This window comes from Odontesthes bonariensis, chromosome 8 (assembly GCF_027942865.1).
Source record: "Odontesthes bonariensis isolate fOdoBon6 chromosome 8, fOdoBon6.hap1, whole genome shotgun sequence".
In the NCBI taxonomy this organism is placed as follows: Eukaryota; Metazoa; Chordata; class Actinopteri; order Atheriniformes; family Atherinopsidae; genus Odontesthes; species Odontesthes bonariensis.
The window spans coordinates 35,822,801-35,849,454 of NC_134513.1; the positions used below are offsets into that span (position 1 = coordinate 35,822,801).

The following is a 26,654-nucleotide window of genomic DNA, read 5'->3' on the forward strand; positions in this document are numbered from 1 at the left end:
GAGAAAATAAGAAAAAGTCGGATTTTTAAAAAAGAACAGACAACATGTTGATAGATATATTTACTTTTTTGATTAATTTATTCATTAGTATTCCTTCTATATTTATCATTGAAATGGAAATGTTCTTGACTGAATGCATCTGATGTCATGATCCAGATGTTAGGAGTCAAAGTCTGCAGAAGTCTCCACGTCAGTACTTTTAGAAAGTTGATTAAACAGTTCATTCTACCAGTGAAGCAACTAATGTTCATTAAGGTTAAAGATAAGCAAACAGATCTAACGTGCAGCACGAGGACGAGATCTTTGGATTAATGAATAAATAAATTACTCGTGTTGGATCAGAGGTGATCCAGTCTGATCCTGTAACTTTTATTGCTGCTTTCTTCTGTCGTCCTCATACAACAACAGGTGTTTGTCCCTGGAAACTTCCTCCAGAATGGACATTTTTTAGCTTCTGGCGTCACATTCTGTGCTGTTCTCTCCTTCCCTCCCTGTAGACAGGACAGGTGAACGCTCAGCTACTCACCAACGACCTGAACGAAGGCGTCAGAGTGACCGCAGAGTTCACGTATGAACTCCAGAACCTTTTCCCCTCATTGACCCGATAAACTGGGTCGTTTTATCAGGCTGGCAGTGTGGGATCATTTGAAATAAAGTGAACATCTGAGGGACGGTTCAGATGAATCAGGTGTGAATGTCACACAGCAGGATGATTAAACTGAAGATAGAGCTGGGCCTCACTGTTCAGTCTGTATTTAATCCACAAAACAGATGATGAGTTTAAAAGCTTCGTGTCGATTAACGAACCTGCATAAAGGTTCTGATCGCAAAGAGTTCCTCCTGGTGATTAAATGTAAGTTTATTTCTGTAGCACATTCAGAACAACCAAAGTGGGAAATATTATTATGAATTATGAATATGATATAAATATGATTAACAGCGTTAGAAATTAAATATGTTAATATTACGCTGCAGGAACAGTCCACTTCCGCAGGGAAACTCGTGTTCTGCTTGTTATTTCTGTATTATTCTTACTTTATTTCAAACTAAAGGAAGGAGAAAACTCACATGCACACAAATACCTGAGCAGGTATGAACAAGTCAGTGAACCACTTCTTTGTTTGAATGAGCAGAGCAGATGCTGATCATTTTACATGTGACTAAAGTTTTGCACCTGAAACCTGCTGCTTGGTCTGATTTTGGTGCTTAATTCATAGCCATCATTTTTTTGTTTGGTGTTTTGTTTTTGTAATTTTGACCTGAAAGGCTTTCCATACATGGTTTCATGTTGGAAACCTGTGGGTCTGAGCATGCGCAGAGCGCCAGGCAGCCGACGTTTGTTTCGAGGAAGTTCGGAGCAACTTCGTGCCCGCAGAAAGTGGCTTTTTATCCACGTTAGCTTCAGGTGAGTGTGACGGTGTCACGGCCCCTCACCTGCACAGGTGGAGCTGTGTGTGACGTGGGCGCGTGCGTCCGGTTCCCGCGAGCTTCAGGTGTTAATGAGGCGGCGCAGGTGCTGCTGGTTGGGAATGCCGGACCTGCTGGACCTGCTGCCGGCTTTGTTCAGCTTTATTCAGCTTTATTCAGCTTTATTCAGCCTCAGAGTCGCTCATTCATCGGTTTTCTGTGTTTGTGTTGGTCCATCAGCGATGACCGCCGCCTCGGACCTGGAGCAGCTGGCAGAGATAGGTGAGTTTACCTGGTTTACCTGGTTTACCTCCAGAGCTTCCTCATTCTTTCCTGAGGGTGACGTACGTCCCAACACGCTGCAGAGAGACAGATTAATGGACCTAATGCTATATAATAAATATAGAGAGAGGATAGAGGGAGGACAGAGAGGACAGAGGGAGGACAGAGAGGACAGAGGGAGGACAGAGAGGACAGAGAGGACAGACGGAGGAGAGAGGGAGGACAGAGACCTGTTGGAATGGAGCTGATCACATTTCTGCAGATGTGTTTTTATACTGAAGAGCCATGCAGACATAATTTATTTATATTTGATATAAAACAGGAAGCAGCTGCAGAGATTCACTGAAACATGTTCCAACATGAACATAAACCCAGAATCTGAGGCAGAAGCAGAGTTAGTTCAGTTCTGAGCAGCTTTAAAGTGAATCTCTGCTCTGAGCTCCTTTCTCCTCCAGCACAGCCTGAACCCTCTCAGACGAGCTTTCTGTCCTCTCTTTAAGGAGTCTTCAGGAATAGTTCTCCAGGCTTCTTGAAGGACATCCCAAAGCTCTTCTTTGGATGTGGGCTGCCTTTTGTTGCGTTCTCTGCCAACATGATCCCACACTGCTTCAGTAATGTTGAGCTCCGGGCTCTGGGGAGGATTCATCCCTCCATCAGACCTGCTGCCACTGATTTTCAGCCCACTTCTTGTGTCCTTTGGCACAGCTCAGCCTTTTCTCCCTGTTTCCCTTCCTTAAGAACGGCTTCTTGACAGCCACCCTTCCATGGAGCCCATTTCTGATGAGGCTTGGGCCAACAGCAGATGGATCAGCTGAAGGTCCAGATGCATCTCTCAGCTCCTGTGTCAGGTCTTTGCTGGATTTTTTCCTTTCTTAAGGACATCACTTTCAGATCCTGTTCATCTGCTGGAGATAGTTCTTTAGGCCTGACACTTCTTCTTCTGTCCTCCACTTGTCCAGTTTCCTCAAATGTTTTAAGGACACACTGCACACCATGCTGAGATATGCCAAGTTTTCAGCTAACAGCTCTTTGGGAATCACCTTGTTGCTGCAGAAATCCTGTTTTCTGTCTGTCAGACTGTGTTATCTTTGCTGTTTTTCACACATGCAGCTAAAGAAATGGGAACAAATGATGTGTCTCTGTGACAGGCTGCTGGGAACAAAGTGCCTAAAGATCCAGTTTAAAACGGCTTCTTTGCTAAGTTGGACACAACACTGGTTCATCCCTTGAGTTAGGAGCCTTTTTCCTGCCTGAATGGTTCAGAGTTAAGTGGCTTAACAAAGAAAAAACACATTCCTCTGAAGATGCTCAGGTACAAGGACTGGGCTGAAGATGAGGGAAGAAGCAGAAAATGTCCAAAGAGAAACTCTGAAAGAGCTTCAGGAAGCTGCAGAACTGCAGATCAGGACACTTTGAGTTCTAGAATATGGCGCCATTGTGAGTGGCTGGCCGTCTACCTCTGCTACCTTTTTTTGTGTTTTGTCATGTTTTTATCGTTTTCATCACTACTGGTGTATGATCGCCTGAGTCTCTTGAAAATCCGAGATTCTGTGGACATAGTATCGATTCAGGACAACGATCAGACAAAGCCACCGCCACCTGTTTTGGCGTCTGTACCCTCTTACCTATGGCATCTACCTGGTCGGTTGCCACGCAACAGCGGTCGCAGAAGACGTGGAAAGAGAGGTGAGTAATATGCCGGCTGAAAGCCCACCTGGCTTCGCCCACCTGGCTTCGCCCTCCACGAACCACGCTCGCCATCTGCTGTCGAGTCTCTCCAATGATTGCGCCGGCTACGACATCCGAGGCTCCGTGGTTTACTCCTACCGATGGCTGCTGCCGGTCGTACCGAGGCCGGGTGCCCATCTCCCTGCCGCCGGCCCGTGAGGTCCGCAGATGGGGCCGCACACTGGAGGATCTCCGACCCATTAACCGGGCCTCCCAACAGTCAGATCGGCGTTTTGTTCGCATGGCTCTCATCAACACCAGATCTGTCGCAAATAAGACTTTTATCCTAATACCCAGTAGTACTGTTCTTTTATTGTTTTTATTTGTTTTTACTTATTCTTCTCTTTATTTATTACCTGCAGTAAAGCACTTTGGTACATCATTAGGATTGTTTGTAAAGGGCTTTATAAATAAAGTACATTTACTTTAAAGGTTCCAGGAAAGTCTGGAAGAAATGAGGCTGATCGGGACTCTGGGTGGGGACTCTGGGTGGGGACTCTGGGTGGGGACTCTGGGTGGGGACTCTGGGTCAGGACTCTGGGTGGGGACTCTGGGTGGGGACCCTGGGACGGGACTCTGGGTCAGGACTCTGGGTGGGGACCCTGGGTGGGGACCCTGGGTCGGGACTCTGGGTGGGGACTCTGGGACGGGACTCTGGGTGGGGACCCTGGGTGGGGACCCTGGGTGGGGACTCTGGGTCGGGACTCTGGATCGGGACTCTGGGTGGGGACCCTGGGTGGGGACTCTGGGTGGGGACTCTGGGTGGGGACTCTGGGTGGGGACTCTGGGTCGGGACTCTGGGTGGGGACCCTGGGTGGGGACCCTGGGTGGGGACTCTGGGTGGGGACCCTGGGTGGGGACCCTGGGTGGGGACTCTGGGTGGGGACTCTGGGTCGGGACTCTGGATCGGGACTCTGGGTGGGGACCCTGGGTGGGGACTCTGGGTGGGGACTCTGGGTCGGGACTCTGGGTGGGGACCCTGGGTGGGGACTCTGGGTGGGGACCCTGGGTCGGGACTCTGGGTGGGGACTCTGGGACGGGACTCTGGGTGGGGACTCTGGGTGGGGACCCTGGGTGGGGACTCTGGGTCGGGACCCTGGGTGGGGACCCTGGATCGGGACTCTGGGTGGGGACTCTGGGTCGGGACCCTGGGTTCTGTATTATTTGATAGGACCCCACCAGCTGTAGCCCCTGACCCTTCTCTGTGGCAGCAGGCTGCGTCCCCCCCTCCTGGAGGCTTTCTGGTCATTTACAGCGAAACATCTAGAAAATGATCCCAGGTTTGATGTTCTTCTCGTGTGAAGCCGTTTATAATTATTCCAAAATGACCCGATCGTAATCATTTCACATGCTGGTTTAAAAAGAAAGATATTTTTCTCTTTAATGTTCCCATTTCATGCTGAGCTCACGTTGATGAACTCTGAGTTAAAGAAAAACGGCTGAAGCTGAAAAACGGATTTTATTGGATCTTTTTCTTTATTTATTTTCAGTGGTAATATGTTGATGACATATGGACGGGTGTCGGGCCTCTGCTTCACACCGTCACTGATTCAGTCCTGAAATGTTCAGCTTATTTGTCACGTGTTCACTGGATTCTTCAGTCTGACTTGATGTAATTTGGGGGAAAATGAGGAAAATTACCTCGGTTTTTCCTTCATTGGGCTCAGACACTCGGTTGTAATTCAGCTGCTTTGTTCCAGAGGAGCTGTTTTCTGTCTGTTGGATCAGAAATGACCAAAGAGAGCTTGTGTGTGTATTCAGTACGAGATCTCATTAACTCTGTGAGAAACTGAGGCAAAAAGACAACTTTTTTTTTTTTTTATCACAAAGTTCCCAGTTACCATTGAATGCAGCCTTGGAAGAAAGGCTTTCCAGGAAGTTGGCTGCAAAATCCATCCAAAAAAAAGTCATCAAAAGCACGGTAACTTCCTGCCAGGGAACGTCTCATCTTTGCACTGGCAGTTGATCCTAATCTGCCCAGCAACAGGAGAACAGGATGAAGGCTCACATCTGAGGTCTTCCTCTCCGGGCTGAACCAAACCTTTGTCCACTCAGTTCCTCTCTGTTATTGCACTGTTTACAACAAACTTCCCTCTGAGCCCAGTTTCCTCTCTCTGATGATTTGGGTTATTTTTAGGAAAAGATAAGGAAATCATTTAGAAAGCAACTTACACCGAGTTCATTTATCTTATAAATCCAGTCATTACTGTTTGTATCTGGGTGTAATTTAATTTAATGAGCTGATTTGGGTCACGTACCACAGCAGAATCCGACATGCTGTGACTCCACCAACAGTGTAAACTCTGAGCTGTGTGTTGGGCTAAAGTTAATGTTTGAGTCTGAACTATGTGTTGGTTAAAGCTAATGTTTGAGTCTGAGCTGTGTGTTGGGCTAAAGTTAATGTTTGAGTCTGAACTATGTGTTGGTTAAAGCTAATGTTTGAGTCTGAGCTGTGTGTTGGGCTAAAGTTAATGTTTGAGTCTGAACTATGTGTTGGTTAAAGCTAATGTTTGAGTCTGAGCTGTGTGTTGGGCTAAAGTTAATGTTTGAGTCTGAACTATGTGTTGGTTAAAGCTAATGTTTGAGTCTGAGCTGTGTGTTGGTTAAAGCTAATGTTTGAGTCTGAGCTGTGTGTTGGTTAAAGCTAATGTTTGAGTCTGAGCTGTGTGTTGGTTAAAGCTAATGTTTGAGTCTGAACTGTGTGTTGGTTAAAGCTAATGTTTGAGTCTGAGCTGTGTGTTGGTTAAAGCTAATGTTTGAGTCTGAGCTGTGTGTTGGTTAAAGCTAATGTTTGAGTCTGAACTGTGTGTTGGTTAAAGCTAATGTTTGAGTCTGAGCTGTGTGTTGGTTAAAGCTAATGTTTGAGTCTGAGCTGTGTGTTGGTTAAAGCTAATGTTTGAGTCTGAGCTGTGTGTTGGTTAAAGCTAATGTTTGAGTCTGAACTGTGTGTTGGTTAAAGCTAATGTTTGAGTCTGAGCTGTGTGTTGGTTAAAGCTAATGTTTGAGTCTGAACTGTGTGTTGGTTAAAGCTAATGTTTGAGTCTGAGCTGTGTGTTGGGCTAAAGTTAATGTTTGAGTCTGAACTATGTGTTGGTTAAAGCTAATGTTTGAGTCTGAGCTGTGTGTTGGTTAAAGCTAATGTTTGAGTCTGAGCTGTGTGTTGGTTAAAGCTAATGTTTGATTCTGAGCTGTGTGTTGGTTAAAGCTAATGTTTGAGTCTGAACTGTGTGTTGGTTAAAGCTAACGTTTGAGTCTGAACTGTGTGTTGGTTAAAGCTAATGTTTGAGTCTGAGCTGTGTGTTGGTTAAAGCTAATGTTTGAGTCTGAGCTGTGTGTTGGGCTAAAGTTAATGTTTGAGTCTGAACTGTGTGTTGGTTAAAGCTAATGTTTGAGTCTGAGCTGTGTGTTGGTTAAAGCTAATGTTTGAGTCTGAACTGTGTGTTGGTTAAAGCTAACGTTTGAGTCTGAACTGTGTGTTGGTTAAAGCTAATGTTTGAGTCTGAGCTGTGTGTTGGTTAAAGCTAATGTTTGAGTCTGAACTGTGTGTTGGTTAAAGCTAATGTTTGAGTCTGAGCTGTGTGTTGGTTAAAGCTAATGTTTGAGTCTGAGCTGTGTGTTGGTTAAAGCTAATGTTTGAGTCTGAGCTGTGTGTTGGTTAAAGCTAATGTTTGAGTCTGAACTGTGTGTTGGTTAAAGCTAATGTTTGAGTCTGAGCTGTGTGTTGGTTAAAGCTAATGTTTGAGTCTGAACTGTGTGTTGGTTAACTCATTGGCTGCCAGCCATTTTCAGTGAAGAGACACCCATACTGCCAAGTGTTTTACAGTATTTTGACTGATTTTTCCAAGACCCACAGAAAAGTGTGTCTTATGACTATGTACACACCGAAATTACCAAACGAAAGAGTAGACTCTCTTCTTTCATCAGGAAAAAAAGTTTGTTTCTACCATTTTCAGTCCTTTAGTAATAGACAGTAGAACATAGGTTGGTTTCACCAAAAACAGCTGTTTGACCCAAAAAATGGAGAAAACACGCTTTTTCTTTTTTTGTGCAAAGTGGCACTGCTGCCACCTTGTGGGTAATTTTGCCAGTATATTCTCTGTTTAGTGTTTACAAGCCTAAGATTTAGTGACAAACTCCGCTAGATTGTCCCCCAGCCCGCTCCGTTAAAAAACGCAATTGACGTCTACAGACGTCTTTGGCAGTCAGCGTTTTTTTTTAAATTGACGTCTATAGACGTCAATGGCACCGAAAGAGTTAATGCTAATGTTTGATTCTGAGCTGTGTGTTGGTTAAAGCTAATGTTTGAGTCTGAACTATGTGTTGGTTAAAGTTAATGTTTGAGTCTGAGCTGTGTGTTGGTTAAAGCTAATGTTTGAGTCTGAACTGTGTGTTGGTTAAAGCTAATGTTTGATTCTGAGCTGTGTGTTGGTTAAAGCTAATGTTTGATTCTGAGCTGTGTGTTGGTTAAAGTTAATGTTTGAGTCTGAGCTATGTGTTGGTTAAAGCTAATGTTTGAGTCTGAGCTGTGTGTTGGTTAAAGCTAATGTTTGAGTCTGAGCTGTGTGTTGGTTAAAGCTAATGTTTGAGTCTGAGCTGTGTGTTGGTTAAAGCTAATGTTTGATTCTGAGCTGTGTGTTGGTTAAAGCTAATGTTTGATTCTGAGCTGTGTGTTGGTTAAAGCTAATGTTTGAGTCTGAGCTGTGTGTTGGTTAAAGCTAATGTTTGAGTCTGAACTGTGTGTTGGTTAAAGCTAATGTTTGAGTCTGAGCTGTGTGTTGGTTAAAGCTAATGTTTGAGTCTGAGCTGTGTGTTGGTTAAAGCTAATGTTTGATTCTGAGCTGCAGAACTGCAGAGGGAGGAAGAGGAGGAGGATAAGGAGGAGCAGAGCGGGGACGCTCCATCCCTTCGTCCCAGCAGCCCTGCTGGTCCTGATCCGGCTCATCCTTATTATGATGTGGCTCGACACGGCATCATCCAGGTTTCAGGTCAGTGTTCAGCTGTTCGTTTGCAGATAATTATCTCAATCAAGTCTGTTAAAGTCACTAAAAATGATTCATATTTCCATCATCCACCCAGCAGCTGAAACACCAACATCGCTGCTGAAAGGGGTCAAAACTTCCAGCTGTCAGCCTGAAACGCTCCCACTTTATTACTTCCTTTAAGGTGGAAAATGTGCTCTGAGCTCGTAGCTTTAAATGAGAAAATCAGGTCTTTAAAAGGCAACAATGCACACATTTCTGTATATTTGCAGGAAAAATGGAGTGACTACGTCCTTCCTGTTGTGACTCCATCACCTGCAGAGGAGACTCTGGTGTCAGATGAAGTGGTCTCTGGGCCTCTGTCGGAGCTGCAGCTGCTTGGTGGGCCCAGCCGCTGCACAGGAAGCGGCTGATGTTTGGCTTTGAAGCCCCACGATGCTTAATGCCACTGTAAATCAGCCGTGGCCACAGGGGACTTGGCAGGATGCCATGCTGGGATGCCCATGCCTCCAGCTGCCCTGGGAGGCCAGGCTGCCCACTGTTGCTACGGAAACATCCGTTTTTCTCAGATCTTTGGGATAAAGTGAACGAGATATGATGCTGGAAGTCTTAAACACAGCAAACCTCCCACTTTAACTCCCAGCTCTATGTCTCAGTGCTGCTGAAGTTGAGATATTTGAGAAGATGTGGACTCTGGTGTCAGATGAGACAGATGAGCTGTGTCAGATATAAAAACGTTAAGTTAGAGCGTGTTCAGCACAACCTGTGCGGGCTGCACAGCGCTGTGTTTCCCAGTCTGTGCTGATCCTTCCTCTGGGTTCTGTGAATCAGCCTGACATAATTTCATCCAAACACCACTCACCACTATTCAGATCATCGAACATCTACACTCCCGCTTTGAAGCAGCGGTGTGCCTCCTCCCACAGGTGGCAGCTGCCATTGTGTTTGGGAACATTTTCAGTTGTTCTATCCTTCCTATGAATTGAACAGAAAGCTTCCAGAACGTGTCACGTCGTCCTTTAGGCTGAGGATAAAATCCTCTTTAAAATCAGCCAAAAACCTTCAGTCTGACGGATGAAATCCAGATGATTACCTGGAACAGATTTTACTGACTTTCCTCCATCACACACTCTTCTCTAATCACAAACCGTGTCTCGTCTGCAGGGGATGACAACTACGGCAGGAAGCTGATCGTCTTCAGCAGCTGCCGCCTCCCTCCGTCACACCAGCTGAACCACCGGCGCCTGCTGGAGTAGGTCACAGAGCCCGCCTGCTGTCGGCCAAGTCGCTGTCGCTCTGGCTGGCTCTCACTTTGCTGTCATCTGCAGGTACCTGAAGTATACGCTGGACCAGTACGTGGAGATGGACTACATCCTGGTTTACTTCCACCACGGCCTGAGGAGCAGCAACAAGCCGTCTCTGAAGTGGCTGCGAGAAGCGTACAGCGAGTTCGACAGGAAGTAGGTTAGACGGGAAGTAGGTTCGACAGGAAGTAGGTTAGACGGGAAGTAGGTTCGACAGGAAGTAGGTTAGACGGGAAGTAGGTTAGACGGGAAGCAGGTTAGACAGGAAATTGTTCCTGCACTGGGTTTGAGTATAAATGGTTCATGTGGAGGTTTATTTGAAATGGTTTAAACAAAATGCATGACATCACTGCCCTCTCAGCTTAACGTTGTGGAAAATCCTACAACTTTAAAGTGTGATTGTGAGGAAACGTTCAGCTTCCTGTGAGCTGTTTCAGCTCTGAACGATGCTCCTGCTGTAATGTCTGAGCACTGCAAACATGGCCCAGTCGTCACTGCTTTCAGTAGAATCTCACTGTTTGAGGCATTTTAGCACCTTTAATCATCAAACAATATGCAATAAAACCAATGGATGATTATCTTTCGTCTCTTTGAATTCGAGGTACAAGAAAAATCTGAAGACTCTGTACGTGATTCATCCTACGAACTTCATCAGGATCGTGTGGAACATCTTCAAACCTCTGATCAGGTAAAAACCCGCCTGACGCCCTGCAGGCGGCGCTCCAGCTGCTCTGCGTCATTTCGTCATTTCTGTTTTTCTTTTCCTCTCAGTCGCAAGTTTGGGAAGAAGCTGACGTACGTGAACTACCTGGCGGAGCTGCGGGACCACCTGAACTACGAGCAGCTCTCCGTCCCCGCAGACGTCCTCAGGTAGCAGCTCCGCCTCTGGCCGCCGCCGCCGCTGCCGCCGCATCTTCCTCACTGCGTTTGTGTGTTGCAGACATGACGAGAAGCTGCGAGCAGCACAGAAGGGCGGACCCCCTCCCCCGGTGAAAACGCCCCCGCCTCGCCCCCCCCTGCCCACGCAGCAGTTTGGCGTCAGTCTGCAGTAGTGAGTGTCGCCTCTGTCTCGCCGCTCGTTAGAGGTGATGACCGATCACCTGCTGATCAATAACCCTGTTTCCTGTCAGCATCAGAGAGAAGAACAGAGGAGCCGTCATCCCACCCGTCATGTCTGAGACCGTCGCCTACCTGAAGCAGAAAGGTGAGCGCCCCCCAGATGCTCCACATGTTGGGAGCAGCTGATTCTGGATCAGTTTATCTGACTGACAGCAGAGGATTATGGGTCCTGTAGTTTTACAGAGGTCACAAAACTCGCACTTCCTGTTGGAGCTGACCAATGAGATGTCAGTTTGTACTCGGTGTCGACAGGTTTTTATCTTAAATTGAATGTCAGCTGATCTGTGACTGATGAACGCATCGCAGCAAAGAAGACGGGCCGTCGGCTGGTTCCTCCTCAGCTGACCATGTGACATCCTGTTGGGAGGCGGAGACTCGTGATGAGATTGATCCGAGCAGGTTCTGGAACAGCCATCACAGCAGCTCCATCCAGAACAGGAAGTCTGGGACATCGTCCTCATTAGAAAGTGTCCTGATGATCCACAGCAGCAGCTGAGCCTCATCTTTCACAGATGATCCGAACACCGCCTGATAGACAGCTTTCTGAGCCTATAGGAGCTTCATGCGGTGTCCATAGGCTACAGTAACCAATCAGAATGTGTGTTGTCAGGGATTCATCTTCCTCCTCTGAACCAGCTGTAAATGACACGTCAAACAGATGTTGAAACTCTGAAAAGGAGGATGCATAAAGCAGCATGGCTGCAGACGCTCCTCTGCGAGTTTTCTGCAGTTACAATGTGAAAAACTGATCCTGCACTTCAGGACGTGCTGGAGACGAGTCTGAGGAGGAAATATGAGACGGACAGAGCTGTGTTTCTGTGTGGAGCAGCACCTGGACACGCCTGCAGAGGGAGCTGGAAAATACTCCGTTTTAATTCTGTTGGTGTCAGATTTAGACGAGGCCTTGGTGAGACATCGATCAGGCTGTGGTCTGATCATCTGCAAACATCTGTAACGCTCTGCAAACATCTGTAACGCGCTCTGCAAACATCTGCAACGCGCTCTGCAAACATCTGCAACACGCTCTGCAAACATCTGTAACGCGCTCTGCAAACATCTGTAACGCGCTCTGCAAACATCTGCAACGCGCTCTGCAAACATCTGCAACACGCTCTGCAAACATCTGTGACGCGCTCTGCAAACATCTGCAACACGCTCTGCAAACATCTGTAACGCGCTCTGCAAACATCTGTAACGCGCTCTGCAAACATCTGCAACGCGCTCTGCAAACATCTGTAACGCGCTCTGCAAACATCTGTAACGCGCTCTGCAAACATCTGTAACGCGCTCTGCAAACATCTGTAACGCGCTCTGCAAACATCTGCAACGCGCTCTGCAAACATCTGTAACGCTCTGCAAACATCTGTAACGCGCTCTGCAAACATCTGTAACACGCTCTACAAACATCTGTAACGCGCTCTGCAAACATCTGTAACGCGCTCTGCAAACATCTGTAACGCGCTCTGCAAACATCTGCAACGCGCTCTGCACACATCTGCAACGCGCTCTGCAAACATCTGTAACGCGCTCTGCAAACATCTGTAACGCGCTCTGCAAACATCTGCAACACGCTCTGCAAACATCTGTAACGCGCTCTGCAAACATCTGTAACGCGCTCTGCAAACATCTGTAACGCGCTCTGCAAACATCTGTAACGCGCTCTGCAAACATCTGCAACACGCTCTACAAACATCTGTAACGCGCTCTGCAAACATCTGTAACGCGCTCTGCAAACATCTGTAACGCGCTCTGCAAACATCTGTAACGCGCTCTGCAAACATCTGTAACGCGCTCTGCACACATCTGTAACCGCTCTGCACACATCTGTAACCGCTCTGCACACATCTGTAATGCTCCGCACACATCTGCAACGCTCTGCACACATCTGTAACACGCTCTGCACACATCTGTAAACTCAGTGATTCTAAATGTTTAAGTTTCCAGAGAGACCAAAATCGGACATTTTACCCTGATGCTTCTCAGGTTGCTTTGGATTTCACAGGTTTCAGGACGGTTTCAGCGGGGAGAGTTCACAGAAGAAGCTGATCTCACGCTGCTGCTGCTTATTCAGCAAACTGAGAAGGAAGAACCCATTTCATTTTGTGTGGCTGTGTGTGTTACAGGTCTGAGGACTGAGGGCATCTTCAGGCGTTCGGCTTGTGTTCAGCTCATCAAGGACGTTCAGAAACTCTACAACCTGGGTGCGCGGGGTCTCCCTGCCCCACCTGCAGGGGCTGTGTGTGTGCTCAGACACTATCGGACAGAAAACAAACTTTAAGTGTCTGATGCTGTTTGAGTGGAGGCTGCAGATTTCATTGAAAATGAGTTTTAAGTTCCAGATGTGCTGCAGTGAACTGGTTTTCAAACGGTGACGTTTCATCTGAACCACCCTCAGGGAAGCCGGTGCACTTTGAGCAGTACGAGGACGTCCACGTCCCCGCCGTGATCCTAAAGACGTTCCTCAGAGAGCTGCCGGAGCCGCTGCTCACCTTCAGAGTCTACAGCCAGGTGCAGGAGATCCTAGGTGAGTCCTCACATCTGCATCAGACCCACCACTCAGGTGGAAGCGGGAAGAAATGCTGAAGTGGTTCTGAATGAATTCTCAGGTGTGGAGAGCAGCCTGCGAGTGACGAGGTGCAAACAGATGATGGAAAGTCTTCCTGAACACAACTTCATCGTGGTGAAGTTCCTGATGGGTTTCCTGCACATGGTGGGTCTGACCTAACTTCATTCATGTGTTCATTAGTTGATGATCTTCATAGAAACCGGTTTATTGTTGGCATTAAACTGAGAGTTTTGAACATTAAACGTTAACCATATATATCTGAGCAGGTATAACAGACCCAGTATTTAGAAGTTATAATGGGTCCATCCATCCATTGTCTATACCCGCTTAATCCAGTTCAGGGTCACGGAGGGGCTGCAGCCTATCCCAGCTGTCATCGGGTCAGAGGCGGGGTACACCCTGGGCAGGTTGTCCATCACAGGGCCACAACCATCCACACTCACTCCTAGAGACAATTTAGAGTCACATGCATGTTTTCAAGCAGTGGGAGGAACACGGGGTACCCGGCGAAAGCCCACGCATACACGGGGACAACGTGTTGTTTGACTGTTTACCTATTGGCTGACTGATGCTGGTTACCCGCTGTCTGACTGGTTACCCGCTATCTGACCTGTTGGCTGATTGGTTACCTGTTGGCTGACTGGTTACCTGTTGGCTGACTGGTTCCCTGTTTACCTGACCTGTTACCTGTTGTCTTACTGGTTACCTGTTGGCTGATCTGTTACCTGTTGTCTGACTGATGCTGGTTACCTGTTGTCTGACTGTTTGCCTGTTGGCTGACCTGTTGCCTGTTGTCTGACTGGTTACCTGTTGTCTGACTGGTTACCTGTTGTCTGACTGGTTACCTGTTGTCTGACTGGTTACCTGTTGTCTGACTGGTTACCTGTTGTCTTACTGGTTACCTGTTGTCTGACTGGTTACCTGTTGTCTTACTGGTTACCTGTTGTCTTACTGGTTACCTGTTGTCTTACTGGTTACCTGTTGGCTGACCTGTTACCTGTTGGCTGACCTGTTACCTGTTGTCTTACTGGTTACCTGTTGTCTTACTGGTTGCCTGTTGTCTGACCTGTTGCCTGTTGTCTGACCTGTTGCCTGTTGTCTTACTGGTTGCCTGTTGTCTGACCTGTTACCTGTTGTCTTACTGGTTACCTGTTGTCTGACTGTTTACCTGTTGGCTGACCTGTTACCTGTTGTCTGACTGGTTACCTGTTGTCTGACTGGTTACCTGTTGTCTTACTGGTTGCCTGTTGTCTGACCTGTTACCTGTTGGCTGACCTGTTACCTGTTGTCTGACTGGTTACCTGTTGTCTGACTGGTTGCTTGTTGGCTGACCTGTTACCTGTTGTCTTACTGTTTACCTGTTGTCTGACTGGTTACCTGTTGTCTTACTGGTTACCTGTTGTCTTACTGGTTACCTGTTGGCTGACCTGTTACCTGTTGGCTGACCTGTTACCTGTTGTCTGACTGGTTACCTGTTGGCTGACCTGTTACCTGTTGTCTGACCTGTTGCCTGTTGTCTTACTGGTTGCCTGTTGTCTGACCTGTTACCTGTTGTCTGACCTGTTACCTGTTGTCTGACTGGTTACCTGTTGGCTGACCTGTTACCTGTTGTCTGACTGGTTACCTGTTGTCTGACTGGTTACCTGTTGTCTTACTGGTTGCCTGTTGTCTGACCTGTTACCTGTTGTCTTACTGGTTACCTGTTGTCTGACTGTTTACCTGTTGGCTGACCTGTTACCTGTTGTCTGACTGGTTACCTGTTGTCTGACTGGTTGCTTGTTGGCTGACCTGTTACCTGTTGTCTTACTGGTTACCTGTTGTCTGACTGTTTACCTGTTGGCTGACCGGTTACCTGTTACCTGACTGATGCTGGTTACCTATTGACTGACTGTTTACCTGTTGGCTGACTGTTTACCTGTTGGCTGACCTGTTACCTGTTGTCTTACTGGTTACCTGTTGGCTGACCTGTTACCTGTTGGCTGACTGTTTACCTGTTGGCCGACTGATGCTGGTTACCTGTTGGCTGACTGTTTACCTGTTGGCTGACCGGTTACCTGTTGGCTGACCTGTTGGCTGATCTGTTAACCTGTTGGCTGACCTGTTGGCTGACTGGTTACCTGTTGTCTTACTGTTTACCTGTTGTCTTACTGTTTACCTGTTGTCTTACTGTTTACCTGTTGTCTGACTGTTTACCTGTTGTCTGACTGTTTACCTGTTGTCTTACTGGTTACCTGTTGGCTAACTGATGCTGGTTACCTGTTGTCTGTTTACCTGTTGGCTGACTTTTTACCTGTTGTCTTACTGTTTACCTGTTGTCTTACTGTTTACCTGTTGTCTGACTGTTTACCTGTTGTCTGACTGGTTACCTGTTGGCTGACTGTTTACCTGTTGTCTGACTGTTTACCTGTTGTCTTACTGGTTACCTGTTGTCTGACTGTTTACCTGTTGTCTGACTGTTTACCTGTTGTCTGACTGTTTACCTGTTGTCTTACTGGTTACCTGTTGGCTGACTGTTTACCTGTTGGCTGACCTGTGACCTGTTGTCTTACTGTTTACCTGTTGGGTGACTGTTTACCTGTTGGCTGACTGGTTACCTGTTGGCTGACCTGTTACCTGTTGTCTTACTGGTTACCTGTTGGCTGATCTGTTACCTGTTGGCTGACTGATGCTGGTTACCTGTTGTCTGACTGTTTACCTGTTGGCTGACTGTTTACCTGTTGGCTGACCTGTTACCTGTTGGCTGACTGTTTACCTGTTGTCTGACTGTTTACCTGTCGTCTGACTGGTTACCTGTTGGCTGACCAGTTACCTGTTACCTGACTAATGCTGGTTACCTGTTGTCTGACTGTTTACCTGTTGGCTGACCTGTTACCTGTTGTCTTACTGGTTACCTGTTGGCTGACTGTTTACCTGTTGTCTGACTGATGCTGGTTACCTGTTGTCTGACCTGTTACCTGACTGATGCTGGTTACCTGTTTGACTGTTTACCTGTCGTCTGACTGGTTACCTGTTGGCTGACCAGTTACCTGTTACCTGACTAATGCTGGTTACCTGTTGTCTGACTGTTTACCTGTTGGCTGACCTGTTACCTGTTGTCTTACCGGTTACCTGTTGGCTGACTGTTTACCTGTTGTTTGACCAGTTACCTGTTGTCTTACTGTTTACCTGTTGGCTGACTGTTTGCCTGTTGTCTGACTGTTTACCATTTGTCTGACTGGATACCTGTTTGACTGTTTACCTGTTGTCAGACTGTTTACCTTTTGTCTTACTGTTTACCTTTTGTCAGACTGGTTACCTGTTGTCAGACTGGTTGCCCGTTGTCTGACTGTTTACCTGTTGGCTGACTGGTTGCCTGATGTCTGACTGGTTACCTGTTGTCTGACTGGTTGCCTTTTGTCTGACTGGTTACCTGTTGTTTGACTGTTTACCTGTTTTCTGACTGGTTGCCTTTTGTCTGACTGGTTACCTGTTGTTTGACTGTTTACCTGTTGTCTGACTGTTTACCTGTTTTCTGACTGGTTGCCTTTTGTCTGACTGGTTACCTGTTGTCTGACTGGTTACCTGTTGTCTGACTGGTTGCCTTTTGTCTGACTGGTTGCCTTTTGTCTGACTGGTTACCTGTTGTTTGACTGGTTACCTGTTGTCTGACTGTTTACCTGTTTTCTGACTGGTTGCCTTTTGTCTGACTGGTTACCTGTTGTGACTCTCAGGTGTCTCAGGAGAGCATCATCAACAGGATGAGTCCGTCCAACTTGGCGTGTGTTTTCGGGGTGAACCTGGTGTGGCCTCGCCATGATTCCATCTCTCTGAGCGCTCTGACACCCATCAACATCTGCACGGAGATCCTCATCGAACATTTCCACACGGTGTTCGGCTCCCGCTGCCCACCTGCACAGGTAACTCCCTGATCAGCTGATGCCAGGACGCCGCTGATCCACTCTGACGCTGTTTGATTTGCTGATATTTTTATACAAAAGATGTAAAAATGGATCCAGAGGTTTGGACCCGAGGACTTTTCTACTCCAGAATCCACTTTAACGTGAAGATGTTGCCCGTTCAGATAAGACCGTCATGTTATATGTTGGTTAATATTTTAATAATAATATAATATATCCAGCTGTAATGAAATAATCTTTAACTTTACAAACATTAAAATCTGCACAAACCAAACAGAATGTTTTTAACTGTATGACCATACTTAGAACAGATTGAACTCATTTTAATATTAATTTAATGCATTTTCTGACATTCAAAGCCAATTAATTAGGTTTCCTTTAGTTTGTTTATTGTGTTCTTATTAGAGCTGGGTCAAATAGTCGACGTATTCGACTTATTCGACATCATAAATTCGTCGACATGAATAATTCGCGTCTATGCGTCGCAAATTATTTTCCTAATTAAGTCCCCGTTCCAAAATGACCTACTAGATGAACTCTCATGAGTCGGGACCAGGTCGGGACTGATGCGCCGCGCGCAGCCGTCTGCGTCAGTGACGTGTTACTTTAGCCGTTTAGCGCCACATTCAACAACAAAACAAAACAAAACCCAGTAAAAGTAAGGAGAGAAGAAGAAAACACCACAAAGAAGCTAATATGAGAGCGGGGAGGCCACCGTGTTCATGGTCTGCATGATGGTGATATTAATCGTGGACGATCACATCAGGCGTCTAACATCGAGGCTGGAAGAGCTCACAGAGAGTCAGGAGACGATACTTTTTCATTTCATGAAGGAAGAAAGGAGAGCAGAGCGCCGCAGACAAAGGAGACCAGTGTAAGTTTAACTTATTAAACACCCGCCGGTTGTGTCCGTGTTGTATGAGGAAACATTTCAGCCGTGATAGCATGACATGGGGCGGAGCTACCGACCACCACACACCTCCACCTCAGATGTTAATTTATCAAGCAGTAGCACTGTAGCAGTAGTTGCAGTTGGCTAAACCAAAGATCGTCTCTGAATAAACGCTACGTTAGACTGTTGAGTTGTTGTCTAGTTATATTCCCGTCGTAAAATTTACGTCTTTTAATTACGACTAGAACAGGTCCCGTGTTTGCCTAGTTTAAAGCTGTTAGCGCTACCAGTCCCGACATGTTTCTTCTGTGTTATCTATTTGCTAACACCGGACGGTGGATTTTATACTCTGCCATTATGTAGTTCTGGTCTACCTGTTGACTGTCGGAATTCCACGATCAGGTAGCAACCAGTTCCAAGTAGTAAACGCGCATTACAAGTTGACAATTTAAATTACAAAAATCATTTTTTAAGTTGAGCCTCAATCGTTAGATTAGTCGACTAATCAAAAAATTAATCTCTAGATTAATCGTTTGGGACAGCTCTAGTTCTTATATTTCATAGTTTGGTTCTTTTTATGAAGGAAATGGACAAACTGTGGGTGATATTTAGAAGTAAGAGATTCATTGAGTGGAAATGATCACATGGACCTTCTTATTGATGAGCTTCTGGAGCATTCAGCTTTGATTGAGTTGTTTTATGTTTTTCTTTAAGGAAGTTTCAGGATTCACTAAATCTCTTGACAGTTGAGAAAACGTGTGCTTTGTTGTCGGCGCTTAAACGACCCGATAAAAAATCCTTTATTTAAAGCCTGCTGTTGTTGGGCTGTCAGCCAATGAGGATCCTTCTCAGCACAACAGGAACCAGGAGGCGATTGGTCAAAAGAAGGAACTGCTTCACTTCCTCAGGAACGTTTCTCTGAAAGCTGAAATCAGAGAAATGAAATGGGGTCCCGGGTCCGGACCCACCCACCTCTGAAGGAAGCGTTTGGTCCGAATGCCCCCAAATGCCCCGCGCTGCGTTCAAAGCTGTTTGAATTGGTGACTCTTTAATAATCATGTCATATTTTTTCCCCCTTAATGTTCAGAACAAAGACTCATGACTCGGCTCCTTTTTGTTCTTGAGTTTTGTTTATTAATGATTCCATTTTTTGTAAGAACTTGGTACAAAAAAGTGAGACTACTCTTCAACCATTAATCACCTTCCATCAATCAGCTTTTTAATGCGTCAGAAAGAAGAAAAACTACATTGGCATATTTAAGACAAACACTTTCCTATACACACTATCCACCGGACAGTCCCCTTATTAATGACAGACAGTAACTTCTACACTTTCCCCTCCATCTACACGCCGTCGCCTCCTCGTGGCAAAAAGAACACGTCGAAGTCAGAATGCAGAACCGGCAAACGATAGAAAACCCCAACGCTGTGTTTTCTCTTTGCTCCTCGATAAAAGAATATAAAAATGTTTCTTTGTTCAAATGTTGTGTCGTGTAGTAAAATAGATCTGTTTAAGCACTGCACAGTTTCTCCCGGAGAAGATTTCTAGAAACGGATGGAGAGGTTTGGTCGCAGGGACGGGGGAGGGGTTGCTTTTCCTTTTCTTTTAAAGGGGGAGGAGCATGGACGGAGCGCTGATATGGGTTCCATCTTGTTTTTAGCTCTCAGGTGAGGACTCGATATGCATCACGTTCCCGTCTCAGATTAAACGGCTCCACTGATGATGATGATTTTATTCTCTTATGAAGGCAGGTTGGGCGGCTGGACACGGCCTGGAAGATTCCTGCTGGAATCAAGGTGAAGCCACACGAAGCGGCTCCAGTCGGTAAAAGTGTGACGTTCAGAGGATAAATCTCATTTCAACATCAAACAAACGAGCCCGACGTTCATGCCGACTTTGTTCTTGGTTTTTAGAGGTCTGTGCACCTTTATAAACTGAGGCGTGTTCAGTGGGTGGCGTGTAATAAACTGAGGCGTGTTCAGTGGGTGGCGTGTTCAGTGGGTGGCGTGTTATAAACTGAGGCGCGTTCAGTGGGTGGCGTGTAATAAACTGAGGCGTGTTCAGTGGGTGGCGTGTTATAAACTGAAGCGTGTTCAGTGGGTGGCGTGTTATAAACTGAGGCGTGTTCAGTGGGTGGCGTGTTATAAACTGAGGCGCGTTCAGTGGGTGGCGTGTTATAAACTGAAGCGTGTTCAGTGGGTGGCATGTTCAGTGGGTGGCGTGTTATAAACTGAGGCGTGTTCAGTGGGTGGCATGTTCAGTGGGTGGCGTGTTATAAACTGAGGTGTGTTCAGTGGGTGGCGTGTTATAAACTGAGGCGTGTTCAGTGGGTGGCATGTTATAAACTGAAGCGTGTTCAGTGGGTGGCGTGTTATAAACTGAGGTGTGTTCAGTGGGTGGCGTGTTAAGTGGGTGGCGTGTTCAGTGGGTGGCGTGTTATAAACTGAGGTGTGTTCAGTGGGTGGCGTGTTATAAACAGGCGCGTTCAGTGGGTGGCGTGTTATAAACTGAAGCGTGTTCAGTGGGTGGCGTGTTCAGTGGGTGGCATGTTATAAACAGGCGCGTTCAGTGGGTGGCGTGTAATAAACTGAGGCGCGTTCAGTGGGTGGCGTGTTATAAACTGAAGCGTGTTCAGTGGGTGGCGTGTTATAAACTGAAGCGTGTTCAGTGGGTGGCGTGTTATAAACTGAAGCGTGTTCAGTGGGTGGCATGTTATAAACAGGCGCGTTCAGTGGGTGGCGTGTAATAAACTGAGGCGCGTTCAGTGGGTGGCGTGTAATAAACTGAGGCGCGTTCAGTGGGTGGCGTGTTATAAACTGAAGCGTGTTCAGTGGGTGGCGTGTTATAAACTGAAGCGTGTTCAGTGGGTGGCGTGTTATAAACTGAGGCGCGTTCAGTGGGTGGCGTGTTATAAACTGAGGCGCGTTCAGTGGGTGGCGTGTTATAAACTGAGGCGTGTTCAGTGGGTGGCGTGTTATAAACTGAGGCGCGTTCAGTGGGTGGCGTGTTATAAACTGAGGCGCGTTCAGTGGGTGGCGTGTTATAAACTGAGGCGCGTTCAGTGGGTGGCGTGTTCAGTGGGTGGCGTATGACTGAGTATTGATCGTATTGATCGTGTTTGGCAGCTGATTGATCATGTGACCAGTTTAGAAAAAGGCCTTTAAAACAACCTGCTGGATGTTTGTGAAACGGTTTTAAAGCTTCTCCGGAGCTGCAGACATCACGGTGAGCTTCTTCCTGACGGCGTTTGTAGGAAAAGGTGCACAGACGCCCCGAAGTGTTTGAAACGGACACACGGCTGATAACAAGCTGGGATCATCAGCAGGATCTCAGGTGAGCTGGATATGATTCAAATCAAACGCATCTTCCTCCTCTTTGTTCATGTTTGTGCATCGACGGGCCGCAGAGCGCTGCACCTTAAATAACAATGACGTGGGACCTCTCCGGACCAGCAGGAAGACTAGTGAGACGGACAGATCGAGCAGGACGGGCGGTCCGCCCTGCGGGGCGTCCCGGTTCTGTTTAAAACAAAGACACAAACCCTGAAACCATGTACGAGAGGCAGTGTTCGTCTGTCGCTGTTTGAACGCTCAAAAACACAAAAATATAAAAACAGGCAGGGGGAACCAAACCTGATGATCCAGTACAAAAACAAAGAGACGTTTTTGGCATATTTTCCATACTGGTTAAAGTGGGAGGGGCTGAACGAGTGCCACCTGACAGAACCGTCCCCGTTCATTCAATGGAAGCAACAACTCAACCGTTTTTCTTCAAGACACAGAAAACACCCAGAACTTCTTCATGTGACCCGATTCATAACGTGCACATTTGTTCCTCATCTCAGGCTGTCGGGTTCAGATTTTATAGTTTCTAAATCTAAAGGACCAGCAGAATTATTTCAAATATGGAGAGCCAAGAGAGTCATAATTCACAGCTCTGCTCACTGTACAAAGTGGGGATGCTTGTGGTAGTTTGAGTGGTCCTGATCAGTGAGGCGGGTTTATTTTACACATCAGTCGTTTGTATTTCTGCGTCTCAAAGAAAGAAAGAAAGCCGAGTCCTTGTTCCAGGAGCAGGAGCAGGAAGTCGTCTGTTTCAGATGCGACTCCAGTAAAGGTTTCTTTAAACTAAAAACACCTGCGATGATGATGATGATAATACAACTTATGTACAGTGATCCCCTCAAATACTCCAAACGTACATTTATCAACAGGCATCAGCATGAAAATACTAAAATCTCCACTAGAAAGCTAATTTCTGTAGTTTAATCTTAAATACTTTTTTCTTTGACTTTAACTCTATTAATACTGAAAAAGGTTATTCTCTGCTTTGTTTGAAGGCTCGTCTGTGTTTACATACACATGGAAACGTCGTCCTGAAGTTTTATGGCAGAAACTTTGTTCGCAGGAGGACGAGAACAAACATCTACTCGGATATATCGATGTACGGTCGCTGGGCGCACGATAATCAGACCTGCGTTTAGAAAAGGGAAACGTGTTTTGGACGGCTTGTTCCCCAACGCTGTGTAATAAATACATTAAGGCCAAGAATAAATAGAAAAGAACTTAAAAAAAGAAATCTCGTAAGCACTGTAGGTGTTGGGTTAAAAACACTTGACTCGCGTGGAGGTTTGAGCCTCTTCGGAACAAAAATCGTCATCTCTGAACGCCGGGGGCGGGGCTAGTTGTTCGTGTCGTCCTGGCTCGTCTGCAGGGGCGGGGCCGACGGTCCCGGGGCGGCGGCGGTGCTGGTGGGTTTGATCCACGGCTGGGAGAGCAGGGAGGCGGCGATGGTGGTGGTGGTCGTCATGGTGACCTGGATGAGCTGGTCGCGCTGGATCAGCCTGATGAGCGCTTTGAGGCGCTCCAGCGACGCCTGCGTGTCTCTCTGCTGCCCGAGCAGCCGGGCGCGCTGGTCCATGCAGAGCTGCAGACACGGAATCAAAGAGGATTATTTCCTGGTACGGCTCACTGTAGCTACAGATTAAACCAGTTCTGCGTGTTACTTTTAGCCCAACCCTTCCACTGTGGATGTAGTGTGATGGGAGGAGAGCCTCCACCTTACTCCACCTTACTGCACCCTCATGTTGACATGTTGTTTGAACAGTCTCCTTCATGCTGCTGACTTTTTGTTCACAGTTCTGGCTCAAACATCTGGAGCAGTCCCCGGTAGGGCGGCTACTGCTAACCCAAATTTCTGGAGCAGCTATCGGTAATATGGTAAAAGTTCAAACTAAAACATAAGATCCAAACCCACCTGAGATGTTTTTCTCATCTATCACACTGAATCAACATGTGATGTTACACTGCTGACATGTGTCATTAGAAGAATGAGAAGACAGGTGAGCTCCACATTTAGAAAATGAGCTTCCTGCTGTTGTGGGGACTTAAGTGTCCTCCCAGCTGCAGGATCATTGTTTGTCTTTACTTTGAGTGTCTCGTTCAGCTTCTTGTCCTCCTCCTCCAGATGAGCGCACTCCTTCTTCAGCTCGTTGTTTCGTCTCAGCAGCCGCCGCTTCTCCTCCTGCCGCACTGCTCACACAAACGCTGCGTCAGTTCACGTACGAGCAACACACACACACCTACACACACCTGCCGGCAGCTCACCTGTCTTGTGTGTAACGTAGGACTGAACGAAGTTCTGTGGCCACGACATGTTCTCCTTGTTCAGAACCTGAAACAGACGACAGCAGTTACAGCCTCGCATTCCTGTCGGAGACACAAAAACCGCGCTGAAAGCGTTGGAAACACCACCTTCTTCTGACACTTGGGGCAGTACCAGGGGCCTCTGGGCGGGGTTTTGAGCGGCGGGTGGAGGCAGTCGGGGTGGAAGGCTCGGGGGCAGTTGTAGCAGGGCTGCAGCTCGCCGTCCTCCTTACAGATGGCACAGTGGTCGTCATGCTCCAAGTCCTCCTGAAACGAGACAGGAAGGGAAGGGCCGTCAGTTGGGCCGACGGAACCGAAACGGTGACATCGTGAGTCATGTGACCTACCTTCCAGCAGAAATCCTCAGAGTCTAGCATGTGGGTTGAAGCAGAGCAGAGGTTAGTGGCAGGTTAGAGGCGGAGCCATGCAGGAGGTTAACAGTGTACTGAGACGTGAGTTTCAGTTTGAAATGTGTCGGATGGAAGCTCGTTCCAGTTAAATGTGACGCTTCCAGAATCCACGACAATAAAGTCCTTCATTCATCCAGTGAATTAGTCGGTAACTGTTCTGACTGTAGTCAGTAGATGGAAATGGATCTAATCTGAGCACAGATTATAGATCTAATTTCCACCAGAAACCTGAACAAAGAGCAGCTTCAGATGAAGGAGACTTGGACTGTTTAAATCTGGGCAGGATTACTCTGCAAGTGGTTTAGGTTCTTTAAACCAGATTCTGATTTGTAAGGTTCAGAGGTGATCCGCATAAGTGTTAGGCTGTGTTCGAAACCGCATACTTGTCCTACTACTCATACTAACTTTAACTTTTTTAAGTTCCCGGATGCATACTAGATTCTCCGAAATGTTGGGTATGCATCATGAGGTTACTACTCATACTCAAACTACCCAAGATGCAACATAAGGTGACGTCGCCGATCGTCATTTCCTGTCAAAACGGCAGTTTCAAGCTAGCTACAACGAGGGTAGGTTCACTTCCTGTTTTCAAAACAAAAGCACCAATTGTATGGTAATGGCTTTCCCCATGATAAAAGGCAACGGGTATTTTATTTTGTGAAAATTACCGGAAGTGCGTTGCTCACTGCGGCTAGCTTTAGTAGCGCCAAATTCGTGGGAACATAATTGTAAACAGCCGGTATTTTGTCAGGTTTTCAACACGTTGGGGATCTAAACGACTACTTTCTCTCCTGAAAATGTTTCAAATGTTGCTAAAGTTATATATTTACAGAGTTTATAGCCCGAGCCGAAATCAGCTTCAGGCCGAATGATTTCGGCTCGGGCAGGAGCAAAGTGCACTGTGTGTAAACGCTCTGCATACTGTCTGATCGATGAGTATGCCGTTTGCAAGTATGTAGTAGGCGGTTTCGAACACAGCCTTAGACCTGGTCCAAGGTGGCGTCGACCCTAAAAAAGCAGTGAAATGTTCCTTTTGTGTCGCCTGCAGCTGTGATGAATCGGCCTGATTTCATGGTTTCTGAATGCTGAGTCGTGTGTTCTGTTACCTCGTGCTGACAGGAAGAGCGAGCTGTTCAGGTACTGCGACGTCAGGCGTTTGCGCTGCACAGAAACAGGAAGTGCGATTACAGCCCAGCTCGAGCACAAACGGCACATTTACTCAGTTTGTAGTTTTCTGACCTCCGGTTCGAACAGGCCGCTGTAGGCCGGGTTGGCTGTGCTTCTCCTCTTCCTCTCCTGCCTCTTCATCTGGATTTCTGTTCACAAGGAAAACATCATCGCATGGTTGGTCAGTGTTTTGGTGCCGGTAAGTTTGGTTTATTAAGTCACACTGTAAATAATCCAGTTTCAATGATTAGAAACAACCTCTTACTGAGGACCAGATGGAGACTTAATGTCCTGAGAAAATCAGCTCAGACCCACTGATGGAAAACATGTTGCCTTTCACAATAAGAGCTCAGGTGTTGTGCTGAAACTCACCTTCCAGATGTTCTGTGGTGACGAGGCCGAGCGCGACCATGAAGGCGATTTTCTGGAAGAGAAGCAGAAGATGATGAAGATGAAGGACCGAGCTGGAGCGTGACTAATGATGAAGAGCACAGTCTCACCTCGGGGTCCTCCTCTTTCTTCTGGGGCGGGGATTTGGGGGCGGGGGGAGCCTCCTGTAATGGGAGGTCACCCTGGGCCCCTGGGGCCCCCTCGGTGCTGCTGGGGGTCTGCGGCTGGATTATTATCACCTGGAAACATCACAAACTTAGAGACCGACGGGAACAGATGCTTTCAGGAGATAAACCGAGCGAACCTCGGGATTTTAACCAGGAAGTTAAATGCTTCATAATAAAGGCTCCGCTACATCTTTGTTTAGCTTTATTCTCTGAATGATCGGAGGTGGAATCTATCTTCAGGTGTTCTTTCATCTTTACTTGGTGATGATAAAGTCGAGTTTCATCTGGATGGGATGGAAAACCTTACTGACTGATCGCTGTAACGAGGTGAAACCAGGGGACGTTGGGGGCCCAGTAGGGAGCCTTGTGGCACGCCGCGATTCACGTTATCACAAGATCCGTCACGGAAGTGTGATATTAATGAGAGCAACTAATCCTCGAAATGTTGGAGTAAAAACTTCAGGGTTAAATGAGCTGAAAAGGAGAACTTTGACCCTGAGTTTTACCTCAGACTGTCCACTTGTTGGGGAACAGCTGATACCTGCAGTCGGGACTCGGGACTAAAGTCCACTGATCAGGAGTAAAAACCTCTCAGTTTTAATCTAATAAATCTGTTTCCTTCTCATCAGAACTTTTGTTGAACCTTTTTTTTTTTTTTTTTGTTTGTTTTTTTTTAAACCTGTAATTTTCAAACTTTTTAT

The 26,654-nt window shown here is 46.8% G+C and overlaps 2 protein-coding genes across 4 annotated transcripts in view; one reads left to right on the plus strand and one right to left on the minus strand.

Moving 5' to 3' along the window:
* Nucleotides 1–1,299: 1,299 nt before the first annotated feature.
* LOC142385642 (rho GTPase-activating protein 8-like) overlaps nt 1,300–26,654 on the plus strand; it is a 28,292-nt gene continuing 2,937 nt past the window's right edge. The window contains exons 1-13 of one of the 3 annotated variants that reach the window (XM_075472332.1): nt 1,300–1,405; nt 1,648–1,689; nt 8,262–8,402; nt 9,561–9,648; nt 9,725–9,856; nt 10,302–10,388; nt 10,472–10,570; nt 10,641–10,751; nt 10,831–10,904; nt 12,943–13,020; nt 13,215–13,343; nt 13,426–13,529; nt 17,096–26,622. In XM_075472332.1, coding sequence (XP_075328447.1) covers nt 1,650–1,689; nt 8,262–8,402; nt 9,561–9,648; nt 9,725–9,856; nt 10,302–10,388; nt 10,472–10,570; nt 10,641–10,751; nt 10,831–10,904; nt 12,943–13,020; nt 13,215–13,343; nt 13,426–13,529; nt 17,096–17,293 — 1,281 coding nt within the window. In that variant the 5' untranslated portion in view covers nt 1,300–1,405; nt 1,648–1,649 and the 3' untranslated portion in view covers nt 17,294–26,622. Of the gene's footprint in view, nt 1,406–1,439; nt 1,690–8,261; nt 8,403–9,560; nt 9,649–9,724; nt 9,857–10,301; nt 10,389–10,471; nt 10,571–10,640; nt 10,752–10,830; nt 10,905–12,942; nt 13,021–13,214; nt 13,344–13,425; nt 13,530–17,095; nt 26,623–26,654 lie in introns of those variants that run through there. The other 2 variants (XR_012770218.1, XM_075472331.1) reach the window with 2 other exon arrangements.
* Nucleotides 19,262–26,654, minus strand: part of phf21b (PHD finger protein 21B) — a 94,405-nt gene continuing 87,012 nt past the window's right edge. The window contains exons 6-14 of the mRNA XM_075472330.1: nt 25,897–26,025; nt 25,769–25,820; nt 25,469–25,545; nt 25,336–25,390; nt 24,167–24,189; nt 23,928–24,086; nt 23,781–23,847; nt 23,602–23,705; nt 19,262–23,100 (exon numbers count right to left, since the gene is read on the minus strand). Coding sequence (XP_075328445.1) covers nt 22,855–23,100; nt 23,602–23,705; nt 23,781–23,847; nt 23,928–24,086; nt 24,167–24,189; nt 25,336–25,390; nt 25,469–25,545; nt 25,769–25,820; nt 25,897–26,025 — 912 coding nt within the window. The 3' untranslated portion in view covers nt 19,262–22,854. The remainder of the gene's footprint in view (nt 23,101–23,601; nt 23,706–23,780; nt 23,848–23,927; nt 24,087–24,166; nt 24,190–25,335; nt 25,391–25,468; nt 25,546–25,768; nt 25,821–25,896; nt 26,026–26,654) is intronic.